The sequence below is a fragment of the Phasianus colchicus genome, chromosome 19 (assembly GCF_987193195.1).
Source record: "Phasianus colchicus chromosome 19, bPhaCol1.hap1.1, whole genome shotgun sequence".
In the NCBI taxonomy this organism is placed as follows: domain Eukaryota; kingdom Metazoa; phylum Chordata; class Aves; order Galliformes; family Phasianidae; genus Phasianus; species Phasianus colchicus.
Window position 1 is genome coordinate 10,386,874 of NC_143454.1, and position 13,637 is coordinate 10,400,510.

At 47.6% G+C, this 13,637-nt stretch overlaps 2 protein-coding genes across 5 annotated transcripts in view; one reads left to right on the plus strand and one right to left on the minus strand.

The window, feature by feature from the left end:
* The first annotated feature begins 646 nt into the window (after nucleotides 1–646).
* CAMSAP1 (calmodulin regulated spectrin associated protein 1) overlaps nucleotides 647–13,637 on the plus strand; it is a 28,541-nt gene continuing 15,550 nt past the window's right edge. The window contains exons 1-2 of one of the 4 annotated variants that reach the window (XM_090121631.1): nucleotides 647–859; nucleotides 6,187–6,349. In XM_090121631.1, the coding sequence (XP_089977757.1) occupies nucleotides 851–859; nucleotides 6,187–6,349 (172 nt within the window). In that variant the 5' untranslated portion in view covers nucleotides 647–850. Of the gene's footprint in view, nucleotides 860–5,563; nucleotides 5,806–5,847; nucleotides 6,060–6,186; nucleotides 6,350–13,637 lie in introns of those variants that run through there. The other 3 variants (XM_031601883.2, XM_090121632.1, XM_090121633.1) reach the window with 3 other exon arrangements.
* On the minus strand, nucleotides 4,388–5,562 carry LOC149915466 (uncharacterized). Its single transcript, XM_090121369.1, has 3 exons — nucleotides 5,545–5,562; nucleotides 5,049–5,491; nucleotides 4,388–4,958 (listed from the first exon to the last, which is right to left on the minus strand). The coding sequence occupies exons 1-3, from the start codon at nucleotides 5,560–5,562 to the stop codon at nucleotides 4,955–4,957; spliced, it is 465 nt and encodes a 154-aa protein (XP_089977495.1). The 3' UTR covers nucleotides 4,388–4,954.

The window sequence follows — 13,637 nt, forward strand, 5'->3', positions numbered from 1 at the left end:
AAACAAATGTCCAGATGTGGAGAGTTTGCTGGTGGTGATTCCTAAACAAGCCCACATCTGTGCTGAGATAACTCTTTTTCTCAGCAGCTTCCAATCAAGGCCTCTTCAGGGCTTCTCTTAGTGGGTCAGGTGCTGTGCGGCTGCGGACGCCCATTTGCAGTGATGGGTCAGTGCTCAGTGGGGACGTCTCAGCACTGAGCACTGCACTCAAGCACAAAGCAAGGAAGTGCTTTAATTTATTGCTTTTCAGAAATAGCTCTGTTCTATGAAGCATCAGAGCCGTGGCTGGTCATGTCCTGCTGCTCCTGCCGCAGCCTGGTCCACAGCAGGGCCACTGCGGGGTGCAGTGTTACTGGTGATGCAGGTGCTAGCAGCAGGGTATCCCCCAGCACCCCAGGCTTTAAAGCCATTTCATCTGGTGCTTGCTTAAGTCGTTACAAGAAAATAGATGAAGGCTATAAAATAAGAGGTTCCAGCTACCACTCTTGCAGGCAGGTGCATGGTGGGACCAGCAGCACAGCCAATACAGCTGATATGCTGCTTCTCTGGCTGGCCTGAATTGGAGCACTTTCCTTGGACAAAGCGTTCCAGCTTTAATGAGCAAAACCAAACTGGGATCATCCAACCAAAGTCCCCTCCTCTGATGTCACTGGTAGCTGGTGAGTCATCCTGTGTTGCCATGGTGATGCAGTGATACTGGAGAGCGTGGGGATGCTGCTGCCCTGCCTGGGGAGCAGAGGCGGCCGAGCTCCCCTCCAGCACTGAGCCCCCCACCCTGCCATGGGCTGCCACACTGCCAGCTGCTGCCCAGGACCCTCTGCCACCACTGAGGCTGACAGGATGCCAGCAGATGCCAGCGGTAAGTCAGTGCTGCCGGGGGTTGTGCTGGCTGTAGGACATTGACGGGGTCCTACAGAGGCTGTCTACCAGCAGGACAGGAAGGACACCTTAGGGACATCACTTGAGGTTGCCTTCTGCAGTGTGACCCCCTCAGTGTGCTCCTGGCAGCCCCAGGGGCTCATGACCCCAATTCCCAGCAATGCTCTCAGCCGGTCCCAGGAGCAAGGGGAGCCAGCGTAGAGCAGAGAGGCACAGGGTTGGGGTCTGCATGGGGACCATGTCAGTGGTGTCTGTCAGGCATAGTGGCAACAGCAGCATCATGCTTCAACCTGTCCCCATCTGTTAGGAAGTTTGTTTCTATAACCCCTGGCATGTGCCAAATCCTTTGTACGTGACTAAAGGTGCTGCCTTCTCGGGGCATCCCAGGGCATGCTGACAACCCTGTGAGCCCCGCAGTGAGGGGACGTGTTGTACATCCCTGGGCACCTCATCCCTGCTGGGGAGTGCTGCCCCCCTGCTCAGTTGCTGTGTGCCATGCTAGGGGTGCTCACGGGTGCCGCCGTGGCTTTGCTTTCTGCTCAGGTTGGAGTTTTATGGTCATAAAGTTCTTGCTGTGAGTAGGGCCTGGATAAGCAGGATTGAGATGTTTCAATTGCTCTGACTAATTTTCACATTAACATATTTCTCTAGCTACAGATTTAAGAGCATTAAAGTGCAACATGTGCAAGCTGGCAGGGACCCAAGGGCGGGAGGCAGTTCAGGTTTGTTTTGGCACGTCTGGAGACAGGAGCAGAGGGAAGGACAGGGCTGCCAGGTGAGGAAGGAGCCCTGCAAGCCTGGTAAACTGGGAGCTGCATCCAGGAAAAATAGCTGAATAGGCACTGCACCCCATCATCATAACAGCTCATACATGTTACCTTCAAAAGCTGAATGAATGGAATACAGTATTGTGGTCTGGAATTAATTGGTTTTCCTTATTTACAAGGAAAATATTACATATTGCGTGTGGTTCCCCAATGCACACAACTGTTGTGTTGCACATTCTTTATGATTACAGAAGTGAATATAAGTAATTACGAATAACTGCATTATGCCATAGAAACTGTTCCTGTGTCGTTGGTAATTATGCTGAAGTGACCGCTCTTTTGCTAAGAATAATATTCTGCTCCCTCTTCTAAAGGTTGAATACATGATGCACTGTCATGGGGATCTATTTTGTACCAGGGAGAAAAAGGCATTTTGAAACTGTTAGAGCAGCAGCTGAATAGGGTTCTGCCCATTGCCTCATTTCATCCTCAGGTTACATTATCCTGGCTTCATTCATTCATGGGACAGTTTCTGACCACATCTTTGTTTACTTAGTGAGTTCAGAGTAAGCAACTTTTTTAAACCACAAAACTGTGTCGTGCTGGGACCTGAGAGTCAATTTCTTCAGCCTTCTTCTCTTGCTGCTTCTGGGAGTACACGCAAGAGCCAAGCAAAAGGCAAGAGAGAGGTGAAGCTCTTCCGGCAGAGCCACCCACTCCTGTGCTGTGGCTGGGTGGATGGTGAGCACTCCACAGCAATGCTAACAAGCACACTGGCAGCTGGGTCACTGTGGGATGTGGGTTATAAACGAGCTGGAGGGAAGAGAGTGTACTGCATAAACCAGACCAACGTGGTTTCTCCCTGTTTGCTCAGTGGCTGCGCTGCCTGCAGCGAGCCAAGCTTTATGGTGTTTATACTCAGGGTATGGTAAACCTGGCTTGATTGCAGGCAATTTTTAAGGAGCTGGTGGAGGGAAAGTCTCTCTCTTCTGCTTTTCCTGGGGAAAAGAAGGAAGGAAGTGAAATACGGGAAATCACTAACCTTTGGAAAGTGTGCTGAGTCCTAACAGAGGAAAGTAAACTGAGCAGGAGTCGAGCTGTGTGTGATACAAACAAGCTTCCCAGTGTATCGAAATTCCCAAGTTGTGGTTCTTTTTGCCCTGGTTTAACTGGGAGCATTATCTGTCTGGTAGAGACATTGTGCTGTGTCCTCTCTCCATAAATAGCTACAGGGAGACAGTGAAGCATAGGATCTCCATGCAGTCTCCTGCAGATGTGCTCTTTCCTTCATCTGAAGGTGCTTTTTGCAGTGCTGAGGGAGAATTCCAATTCGCTGTTGGCCTTTCTAACTGGAAGGTGCAGCTCTTGATTCCATCCCCAGGAAGTATCCCTAACCTATACAATCGCAGTGCACAGCATATTTATGTTTCTACAAACAATACATATTTATTTTTTACAATATAATCTGATGTCCTTGGGATGACAAGGGACTGATATCCTATGTTTTTATCTCTCATACTGATAAATGAAACATGGTAGAACAAACTGAAATCCTAGGCATTCTTCCAGTAAGGCAGAAAACAAGCACACGGGGTTAGCTTTGTTACATGTAATAGGTGTTGTGCTTGAGCATGGTAATTTGTCAAAGGTATTACCTCCTACTAATTAATCTCAGAGTTCTGCTGGAAGACAGGCTGTGCAGTGTTTGTCGGTTCACAGGTACACCCACTCTGAATGGAGAAGGGATCCAGGAGAATGCTCTAATAGGAAAATTATTTCATATAGAAAAGCAAAGTGTTCACATTTTCAGGAAGCCTTAAAGAATCTTTTATATGGAGGACAGGAAAGAAACAAGTGGTGTGCAAATTAAAGATGAATTTTCTGCTATTGAACTGGGGAGTCATTTATTTTCACTTGGAAAAAGCAAACCTATTTAGCAATCTACTGAGGATCCTCCCATTTTAAGTGTAGGCTTTTTATCTCCAGGACAATTTTGAGGATGCTGATGTTAGAGTTCTGACCAAACTTCTTAAACTACAAAGTTCCCCCAAACGTCAGATTCAGCTTTTGCTTAAGGACACACAAATGCCCTAAAGTAGCACAGTTATACAAGGTATTACCATGAAGGAAGAAGTCGCAGCATACTTCTCATATCTGGAAGACAGTGATACATAAATGTAAATCCAAAGGACAGCACTGTATAAAGGAAAGGGGTAGAAAGGTAGTAATAAAGTCAAGGTTTTAAGTTCAGCTGTAGCCTGTAAAAGGATGGCATTTTCTGTAGCCCTGGGCTTCCTTCATGCTTTTTTCCCACAGTGTTCATTTTCTTGACCCAAACATTTCCACTTTTTTTTTTTTTTAATTCAGAGTTTCGGGTGTCTTAGTAATACTTGTTTTGCAGGAGTATCTGCCACTGTCTTAAGCCATAATTTGTTTTTAAGTGTTTCTGACTGGTTTAGCAACTAGATCCATTCCTCATCTATAGCAAAAATATATCAGAGGAAAAAGTAGGGCAGCTTTCTCCCAGTGTGTGGCTTCACCCTCACATACAGGTCACCTGCTGAGTCAAAGGGCCGTTCTGTTTCTGCAGCCCGATCCACTACATAAATGAAAACATTCTTCTTGAGTTTAAGGGGATTTGGATTGGGCCTTAATACTTAATCTGAAAACAAGAGCAGCTTGTTATAATGGTAACATCATAAATTGACAGCCTGGTTTAAAAAAATTTGTATTGAAAACCAAACTCTTCAGAGAGATTATAAAACAACGAGCAAGTTGTTTGCAAGGGACATCCACTTTAATTGCACACAATCTTGCAGTTAAGTAGGCTGGGATAACCTTTGGACACTAGATCACACTTCCTGATGCCATGAAATAGGTTGCCTTGCGCTTTGAAAAGACACAGGGAAATGAATGCTGAACCTTAAGACTGATCCAAGTTAATCAAGAATGTAAAATGAGTGTCTTCCACGTAAATAGCAAAAGATGACGTGTTCTGAGATTCATAACAAAAAGTTAGGTAGGAAAAAGTCAGTCTGCTATCACCGTGTGCGGCCGAGCTTATCATCACATTTTCACAAGATAGCTATTAAGATAATTCATCGATCCAGCGTGTGCGTTAGAGACTCAAACCTCTTAATCATGGAACTCCGCTTTTCAGCTGAGCCCCGCTGCCGTCAGGTCAGTGCCTCCGCAGGATCAGCACGCAGGCTGAGCTGGCTGCTTCCAGCAGGCACCTGCGAGCTTTCACAGGGTGCTGGTGGGCAGCAGGGCAGCCAGGAGAAGGGCTGTATGCTGGTTGTGATGGTTCACCTACAGCCAAAAAGCACAAAATCATTGCTTTATACCTGTCAGACATTTCTTGCTGTTGATCACACACAAATTATTTGCTATGGAACGCACGGGCTGCGTAAGCCAGCCTTCAGCCTGGGAACCGGCACCCTTCGGTCGGGAGCAGGCAGCGGCAGTCGAGCCCCGGGGACGCTGTTCCTCATAAAATCGCGGAGCTCCAACGCAGACGGTGCCCACGAGCTGGCCGTGAGGAGCGGGCGTCCTTCACGGGCGAAGCGGGCTGCAGCGCTGCAGCAGTTGGCGCACGGAGGGCGCAGGCCGCCCTCGCTTTCCTCGCCGCCCTCACAGAGCCGGGCTCGGCTCCGTCCGCCCTTCGTCGGCAGCGACGCCTCGGTTCCCCGCGGCAGCCCCGGGCCTCGCCGCGCTCGGGCCGCGGATCCCGCATTGCCGCGCTCCCCGTCGCCGTGGTAACGGTTGCCAAGCGAGGCCCCGCGGGCGGCCCGGCCCTCATCGCGGCGCCTGCGCGGCGCCGGCCGGCACCAAACCCCGCCTTTCTTCTCGCCGCGCGCGCCGCCGCGTCCGGGCGGGAGGCGGGCGGCGGGAGCGCGCGTCGAGGCGGGCGCATGCGCGCGCGCGCGGTCCCGAGCGTTGCCAGCCCCGGCCCGGCAGCGGCGGGCTGCCTTCCCTCCTCCTCCTCCTCCTCCTCCTCCTCGTCTCCCCCTCTCCCCCTCACGGCGCTCTCCCGCTCAGCGCCGCCCGCTCGCCGCCCCGTTCAGCGCCGCCCGCTCGCCGCCCCCCTCCGCTCCGCTCCGGAGGACGCGGGGCTCCGCCGGCCGCGGCTCGGGGATGAGGCGGCGGTAGCGGCAAGGTGAGGCGGCGCGGGGCCTGCAGGCCGCGGCGGGGGGCGGCGGGCAGCGCCCCGATCCTTCCTCCTCCTTCCTCCTCCTCCTCCTGCTCCCGTCGAGGGGAGGGGGCGCCGCCGCCGCCGCTGCCTTCCTCCTCCTCCTCCTCCTCCTCCTCCTCCTCTTCCTCCTCCCTCTCCTCGCCCCGCGCCGAGGGCCGAGCATGGGCGTGCGGGCGCTGTGCTGCTGCGGGCGGGCGCGGCGGGGCCGGGGGCCGCAGGTGCTGCCCGGCGGGGGGTGAGGCTGCGGGCAGGCTGGACGCCGGCCGGGGTCGGGGGGCGCGGCCCGGCCCGGCCCGGGGGAGCTGGGCGGTGTGACGGAACCGCTGCCTTTTGTTTTGCTCCTAGATGGTGGATGTTGACGGCGGTGCGGGTGGAGAGAGCGGCAGAAGGAAGATGGATGCCCTGGGTGATAGCGCGGTGGAGATCGTCCCCTTGGAGCTGTATGATTCAGCCAGAGCGAAAATAGCCGCTAATCTACAATGGATCTGCGCTAAAGCCTATGGAATAGGTGAGGTGGCGGCCGCGGGGAGCCGCGCCGGGTTTTGTTCTGCGTTTGGCAGCTCCGCTCCCCTGCCAGGAGTGGTTAAATTCGGCATAAATCGCCTTTGTCTTTGACATCAGCGATGCGATGGTCCGTTCTGTTGGAATATTCATGATGCGCATCCTGGTACCTTCGGCAGAACAATGGAGCTACCTATGTGAGCCGCTGGGAACCAGCAAAGGGAGCAGTGAATGCTCGCGGGTTATTGTTACAAAGGATGCACGCACGTCTCCGAAGGTGTGAACTCACACTTCAGACAAGCACGCTGCCAGCACCTGCAGGCCCGAGGCCCCGGTGTGCTCCTCCATCCCGTTGTCTCGGCCAAGAGATGCTGGGGCCTTGATGCTCTTTGTATGCTCTGTTGGCATCCCCAGCTCAGGGTATGCCGCAGTTCTGGGTATGTTTTGTTTTGTTGGATCGTGTCATTGGTTTTAAAGCAAACTGAAAAACAGTCCATTGCTGACCAGTACAATTCTTTTATGTCAAAGCCACGTTGCACAAATGAGTTTGGTGGTGTGGTGTGACATCAGACAGGACGATGTGGGTGATGGAGAAGTCCTCCTTTCCCAGATGTTGCCATGGGCCAATACAGGCCAACGTGGGCAAATTCAGGTTGTTGTACAGCAGAGGCATTTGTATGGGATTTTCCTGGCATCTGTTGGAATCACTTCTTTGTTTTGAGGTAGATTTACCTGTCTATTCAGAACTATTGCTGCAGGATGCTTCTTGAGCTTGAGTAGCTTCATTACTAAGAAATACACTGGAGTCCTTGTTTTTGTTTATGAAAAAGAAAACATACACTAAAACATGTACAAAATCTTGTTTTGGAAAATGAGGTAGCCCTGTTAATCTAAGTCTAATTCGCCAAACTCATAATGTGCTTAATGGATTAGTGCTAGCTTACTTTGTGACAAGGCTGAAGAAAAGCAGTCCGTTCCTGCAGCAAAAAATTATCCTTGTGGAAATATTTCCTAAACTGTTTTTCTTTTAATATTGTCAGCTCTGTGCGTGGTCTCATCACAGTGATGGTTGTGGGGGAAGTAGGAGGAAAATTGGGATTTTTATAATGTTTCCTTAGTAAATTTTGTTATAGGCAACAGGAGACAAAAAAATACCTATGTCAGGTTGAAAAATGTGGGAATTTTAGGACAGTGATGACGAACTGTTGGTAACACAAGAGAGATAAGTGGATGCTTCTTCATGTAAATATTTTTCAGTTGCTGGAACTGTTTGTAATGTTTCCTGAAGGTATTTTGGTAGTCAGAGGTAAATCAGATCCTCCAGACCTGAAGACGCACTGTTTCTATTATGACTTTGTTTCAAAAGGAAGCCAGCTCTGCTTAGGGTTGACTGGTCTGCTTTAGGAGAAAGCTTTAGGATCCCTCGTGCCTTGATAGTGTCATCTGGGACTGCAGGCTGCAGGGCTGTTTCTGTAGCTCTGGGCTCAGCTGGCTGCCACAGGTCTGTGTGCACCTCAGGACCTGCATGGAATCACTGCTTGGCTTTCCCTTGGCTAAAAAGGTCAGAGAGGAACCCCCACTTCTGCAGGCACAGCAGGTGTCCACCACAGGCACAGGTTTGGTCTCCAGTGTGGAGAAGGCTGTAGCATCACTTGCCATTTTCCCACTTGTGTTTCAGCTTGTTCAGGTTGTGTGTGAATGGGAGTTAAATGCCATGAACGTCAAGAGATGTTGCTGGGACTTCTGGGGTTGTATATCCTTGGCTAGCTTCAGTGTGTAAGGCTTTTATACGTCTTTTCAGGCCTGTGGAAATGTAGTTTGATTTTGAAAAGGCTCCAGCAGTTGTCATGTGGTAACCATTGCTTTGAGAAAAGCATTGCAAAATACTTAGAAATTTATAAGCCTCTTTAATTCATAGAGAGATGAGCTTAAAGAGGCTTTCTACATGATTATCATTTTGTGTAATATTTGAACCTGTTACTTGTCATCTCTGTGGTGTTGGTGGGATGTCTTTGGTTTGCTTTAAGATACTGGATGCGTGGTGAGTCGTGGGCAGCTCCCAGGAAGTTCTTTTTTCAGTATAAAATCTCACTGTGAAGGTGTTTTTTTGGGGAGAGCTGTGTTGTTTTTCTCTAGGCTTAGTTCTGGTCGAGCTGATGAAGAAAACCCAGCAGTTCTCTGTTGGAATGTGAAAGTTCTGCCTTATGTTCCAAGGTAATTCCTATCAGATAGGGTTTTCAGCATGGCCTTCAGGTGGCTGAGTAAAGAGTGTTGTTAGGAAATGTTCAATTTGAAATTGAATTTATGAATTGACATCATTTTGTGCTGTAATCTTGCAGATGCTGCTGTGTATCCCGAATTTCATTTTCATCTGAGTAAAACTAAGCCTGTGCAGAAGTGTGGGAATGGCCAAGAGCAGGAATTAGATTCTGGTGTAGACTATAACTATTAATCGTTCTTCACTGTAGATTTTACCTGAATCTAAAGTTTCCTATTTACTGTTGTATGTGAATTTTCCATATCAAAGCTGGCATCTAAGTGGAAAAATTCTCCATCCTTTGTTGTTATTCTCAAGGACAAATCAGCGAGGCCCCACCTGGCATCATTTGGAGCTGAAGCTCTAGTTTGGGATTTGTTTCATTTGATGATGCTTTCCTTTGTTCTCTGCTGCCCATGAGAAGAGTTTTGGGAACCAAACAGCTGAGCGCAGCTCCCCTCTCTCTTCAGCACAAATAACTGCTGCTGCAGAACTCCCTTTTTGCTGTTTGCACAGGGATTGAGCTGACTGGTTTGTTTCTGGCAGCACGGGGCTCCTCCTGCACATCTCTGTGCCTGCTTGTCACAGATGGACACCAGAGGCAGGTTGTACATCCGTTGTCCACACTGCAGAAGAGAGAAGGGGATGGAGCAGTGCAGGAGGTGTTTCCCCACTCGCTGTCATCCCTCTCCCTGAGTAAATCCGGGTGTGCTGTCACAGATCCACACAAAGATCTGTGCACAAACATCAGGAAACCTTCTGCACATCTGAAGGACTGGAAGTCCGTTTGGCTAGAGGTAGTTTGAAGGAATCAAAATGGGTTAGAGCAGAGTTATCTATCTTTTTCATCAGCAAACAATGATTAAAACCAAACGTGCACTTTAAGGAGCTCTAGTAGCAGTGTGAAAACGCAGCTCGTAATGCTCAGGAGGTCTGGGAGCAAAGGTGCTGCCAGGTTTCTGTGCAACTTGAGTTCACAGGGCGCTTAAATCCCTTTGAGAGCTTCATCCTGGCCTTGCAGAAGGCAGTGTAGGAGGCTTAGAGCAGCTTGGCAAGCTGTGCTCCTGTACCAGTGCTGTCCTTGCTGTGCTGCTTCTGCATGGTGCAACTTGTGAAGGTGGGCAACAGCAGAACTTCCAGGACTTAGGACTGCATTCATTTATATGTGGAAGTTGTTTGCCATCATCATGGTTTTGATGTTAAAATTTAGATAGGGAAGGACTAAATGAGAGTTCCTCTGTGAGCACGTGTCGTTTCCAACCCGCTCCATAACAAACTCCTATGCTTTTTAAATACAGTTTGTAAAATTCAGGTTGCTCAAATGGAGCTGAACTTACTTATTAGGGTGGGGAACTTTGTGTAGGTTCCACACTCAGTGCTAACATGAGCCTGAGGTGTTTGACCAGATACAGGCAGGAAGGCAAAGCACTGCTGTAATGCACTGTAGAGGAAAGGCAGGTTGTGGCTTTTCTTGTCTTTGAAGTCCTTAATGTTCACCTGCTAAGGAAGGTCTTGCAGTACCATAATAGCTGCCTGCAGTTACCAGTTGACACCAGCAGTGTGAAAATGTTTCCAGGGCTGAACTAAGCAAACCCTGGTGTTCCCTGTTCCTCTTCCCTCATCTCAGTGAGGTCTGTAATAAGAATATTTTTGAGAAACCTGTTGTGTTTGGCAAACATTCAAGTAGTTAAGCATTTGGTTTCTTTAACAGGGCCTGTTTATAAACACAGGCTATTAGCTAGGTGAACTTTACAGGGTTGAAAACCTTTGTAGTTATTTCCTTTCTTCTGCTTTGTCCACACTTATGGCTTTCTGTTTGATCCAAAGATAGGATAACAGAAGGGCAGTCTCTCTCCATGGCACTACACCTCATCTTTAGTGTGGGGTTTTTTTGTGTGTGCCCACATTACATTGATTTCCATGAGTGATATTAGAGGTGACTTCTGGAGTTTATAATATGGATTGATAATTAGAACCAACGGTAGATGTTTTTATTGCAGCGAAGCTGAGAAAGTGTAGCTTCTCCTTTGTGTTCTGCAGCTTAGCAGACATCCAAGCAGCACTAAATAATTCTGCGAGCGGATACTGATACCAATGAAACCCTACTCAGAATCTGAATGAGCCCCATTCTGTGCACTGCCATGCTTTGGCTCTCTTTCCATGCGAAACCAGTTCTTCGCTCTTCCAGAGGTAAAATAAGATCTGGCTGGTATCCATTTCTCCAGTTCAAGGGATAAGTCAAATTTGTTCAGACTACAACTTGATAAAGAAAAGCACAGCAATCAGGTAATCATCTCTGAGCCAGTGTTTGTCAGTGAGACAGTGAAGAAATGATCCCTACCCTAAAACGAGGAGGGGAGCCTGGGCAGAATTGTTGCTGTTCTCACTGCTGCTACACGTGAAGTTATTTTTGTAATCCTGTAACTACCTTGTATGCAAAATGATTTATACTTGGAACTGACAGGTTTTTTTGGAAAGATGAGAATTCACTGATGTGGTACCGAAAACCATTGCTTCATGAGAAATTATGCAGATTTATTTTTGAATGCTTCGTTTCTTATGAAAACGGGCAGCACAGATATCTCCCTGCTGGGCTCCCTTGGATGAGAGCACTTCAGATTATGTGCTGCTGAGAGTTGGGAAGCGTGATACTGCTCTGCTTCCATAAGTGCTGGAGATAGCAAAACTGGGCATCTTTACTCTGCAAGTCAGCTGCATGCAGCTAAGCAGCACAGTGTCAAATGAGCATGGAATCAGCATCCAGCCAGCTCTGGTCAGTCTCTGGCAATTCCTCATAGGAAGCTGAGGACAAGCTGCTTTGTGAATGCCCTTTGCTTCTGACATCTCTGATCATCACTTGTGTACCATCATTCTGAAGGTGCTGTTAAACCACCAGCAGCTGAAAGCTGTCAAAAGACAAAACGTTCATCAAAAACCGGTGGCTGCAAAACGTGCGTGGAAGTTGATGCTGATGTTTTCCTGGGGGTGACTGCTGAGAAAGCAGGTTAGGAGAAACAGAAGGTGTGCACAGGCTCTCTGGTAACGTGTAGTAGGTATGGAAGTGGCTTCCTTTTGTATTCAAGGTGGTATTCAAGACCTTAAAGTAGGCAAAAAGAAAAAAAGGACGTGGTTTCTGTTTCTGTTTTGTTTCTGATTGTTTCTGTTTTGTTTCGGTGGGTTTTGTTAAACTCATTTCCAGCTGTTTTTTTTTTTTTTTTTTTTTTTTGTAGCTTAGCTGGTAGTTGCTCTGAAGTGATGTTTTCATGTTGATTTTCTGGATTCCATGGCGCACACATGTAAAAATACAAGTTTTAATGAATGTAGGTTTCTTCACACCCGAGTACTATTATAGGTCACGAAAGCAAAGCATTGCAAAAGGCTCCTGTAGAAACTGGGGCTGGGACAGATGGGTGTTTCGTTCATGCAGGGCCTTGGCACATTGATCAGTGATGGCAGGGAGAGCTGGGACACATCTGGGGATTGCATGGCTGGTGCAGATTGGAGAACAGCATTTTAACATGGAGTTGCAGGTGTTGAGGGAGAGGTCTCAGCAGCAGTTGTTGTGATGGGAGTTGGATGTAGACCAGAGCAAACTGCTCTCATCAGACCTTGAAGGAGCCCTTTTGGATTTGTGCACGTGCAAATTTTTGCTTTTGTGTTTGTTTGTTTTTGTTTTAACTCTGCATTTTATTTTCTGTGTTTTGGACTTTTGAGTCCTTAAGCTAATTTGATTGAACGCAGCATCAAACTAGAATCTGGTCGGCCCTAAAAGAGAAGGTAATGCATATGTGTGTGTAAATCAATGTGCATATGTGTGCCACTGCCGGGCTTTGTAGGTTGACGTGCTCTGGGTTTTGCATTATGACAAAGGCAGCACACTCAGGTCTTTCTGAGCAGTGGAATGCAGTGCTGCAGTGGGGAAGGGCTGAGTTTTTGATAGTTAGTAATGGAGGCTTTAGTTCAGTGTTAAATGACTGTTAAATGGAATTACCTTTCAGCAGCCTTGCATTTCTGGGTCAGGTTGACTAATATTAAGGAGATTAGAAATATTTGAACTTGCTATCTGTTCACTAACAAATAGGCAACTCTGTTAACCAATACCTCTGATGTGGTGCCAGTGAGGTTTTATTGTTCCTGTTCCCAGTGTCTTCAGTATTACATATATACTGACTGCATATACCTGTGTAACACAGCACTCAATGCCATGTAAAGGAAAATAATCTTCTTAATTCTCAAAAACTTCAAAAAATCTTTCAATTTTGACAAATGGTGGCAATATTGTGTGACAAAGTGTGAGTGGCTGTTAGGGATATTATTACAATACTGGTTTACTACGTATTTTTATTGAAGTGAGATGTACTTCTAGCTCTTATAATTGATAAGATCCTGTCTCAGTTTCTCTTCTTCATATGAACATGAAGAGCTCTGCAGCATACGGACATAGTGTGGCTTATTTTGTAGTTCTGAGAGATGCTGTGGGTCAGAGTTTTTTTTGAATGGGGAAATGTGTTTATTCTAGAAATGAGCTGAAGGAAAGTGAACGTGCTGCCAGGTCAGTGATTCTTTCAGCTTTAGATGTGCTTATTAACATGAACAGTTGAAGTGACTCCAGGGGGAGATCTTCACAGTGACATGGGATCAAATTCTGTGTTTGAGCACAATACAATGTCAGGCTTCTTGTAGGAAAACAGGTGAGGCTGGCAAGTACTGCTGGTGTGGAGACTCCTGTTCTTACTGCTGGGCTCCAGTCTGATTGCTGAATATGGGTATATATAATATATATGGGAATCTGGGCTGCGCACCAATCAAAATGGTTAGCTTAGCTTAAATCAAGTATTTAGTTTGGAATGTATCTAATTTTAACTTGTTTTGCATCCTTAGAATAATACCGAGGAGATATTGCTCACAAGAACTTTTCCTTCCACTTTGGGCTGTTGGAATTGGCCTGGAGCTGTAGCATTGCAACTGTTAGCACTGACAGTGCTTCAGCTAGCAGTGCGTGATTTGAAATGATAGAATTGCTGCCAGCTGTGTAGTT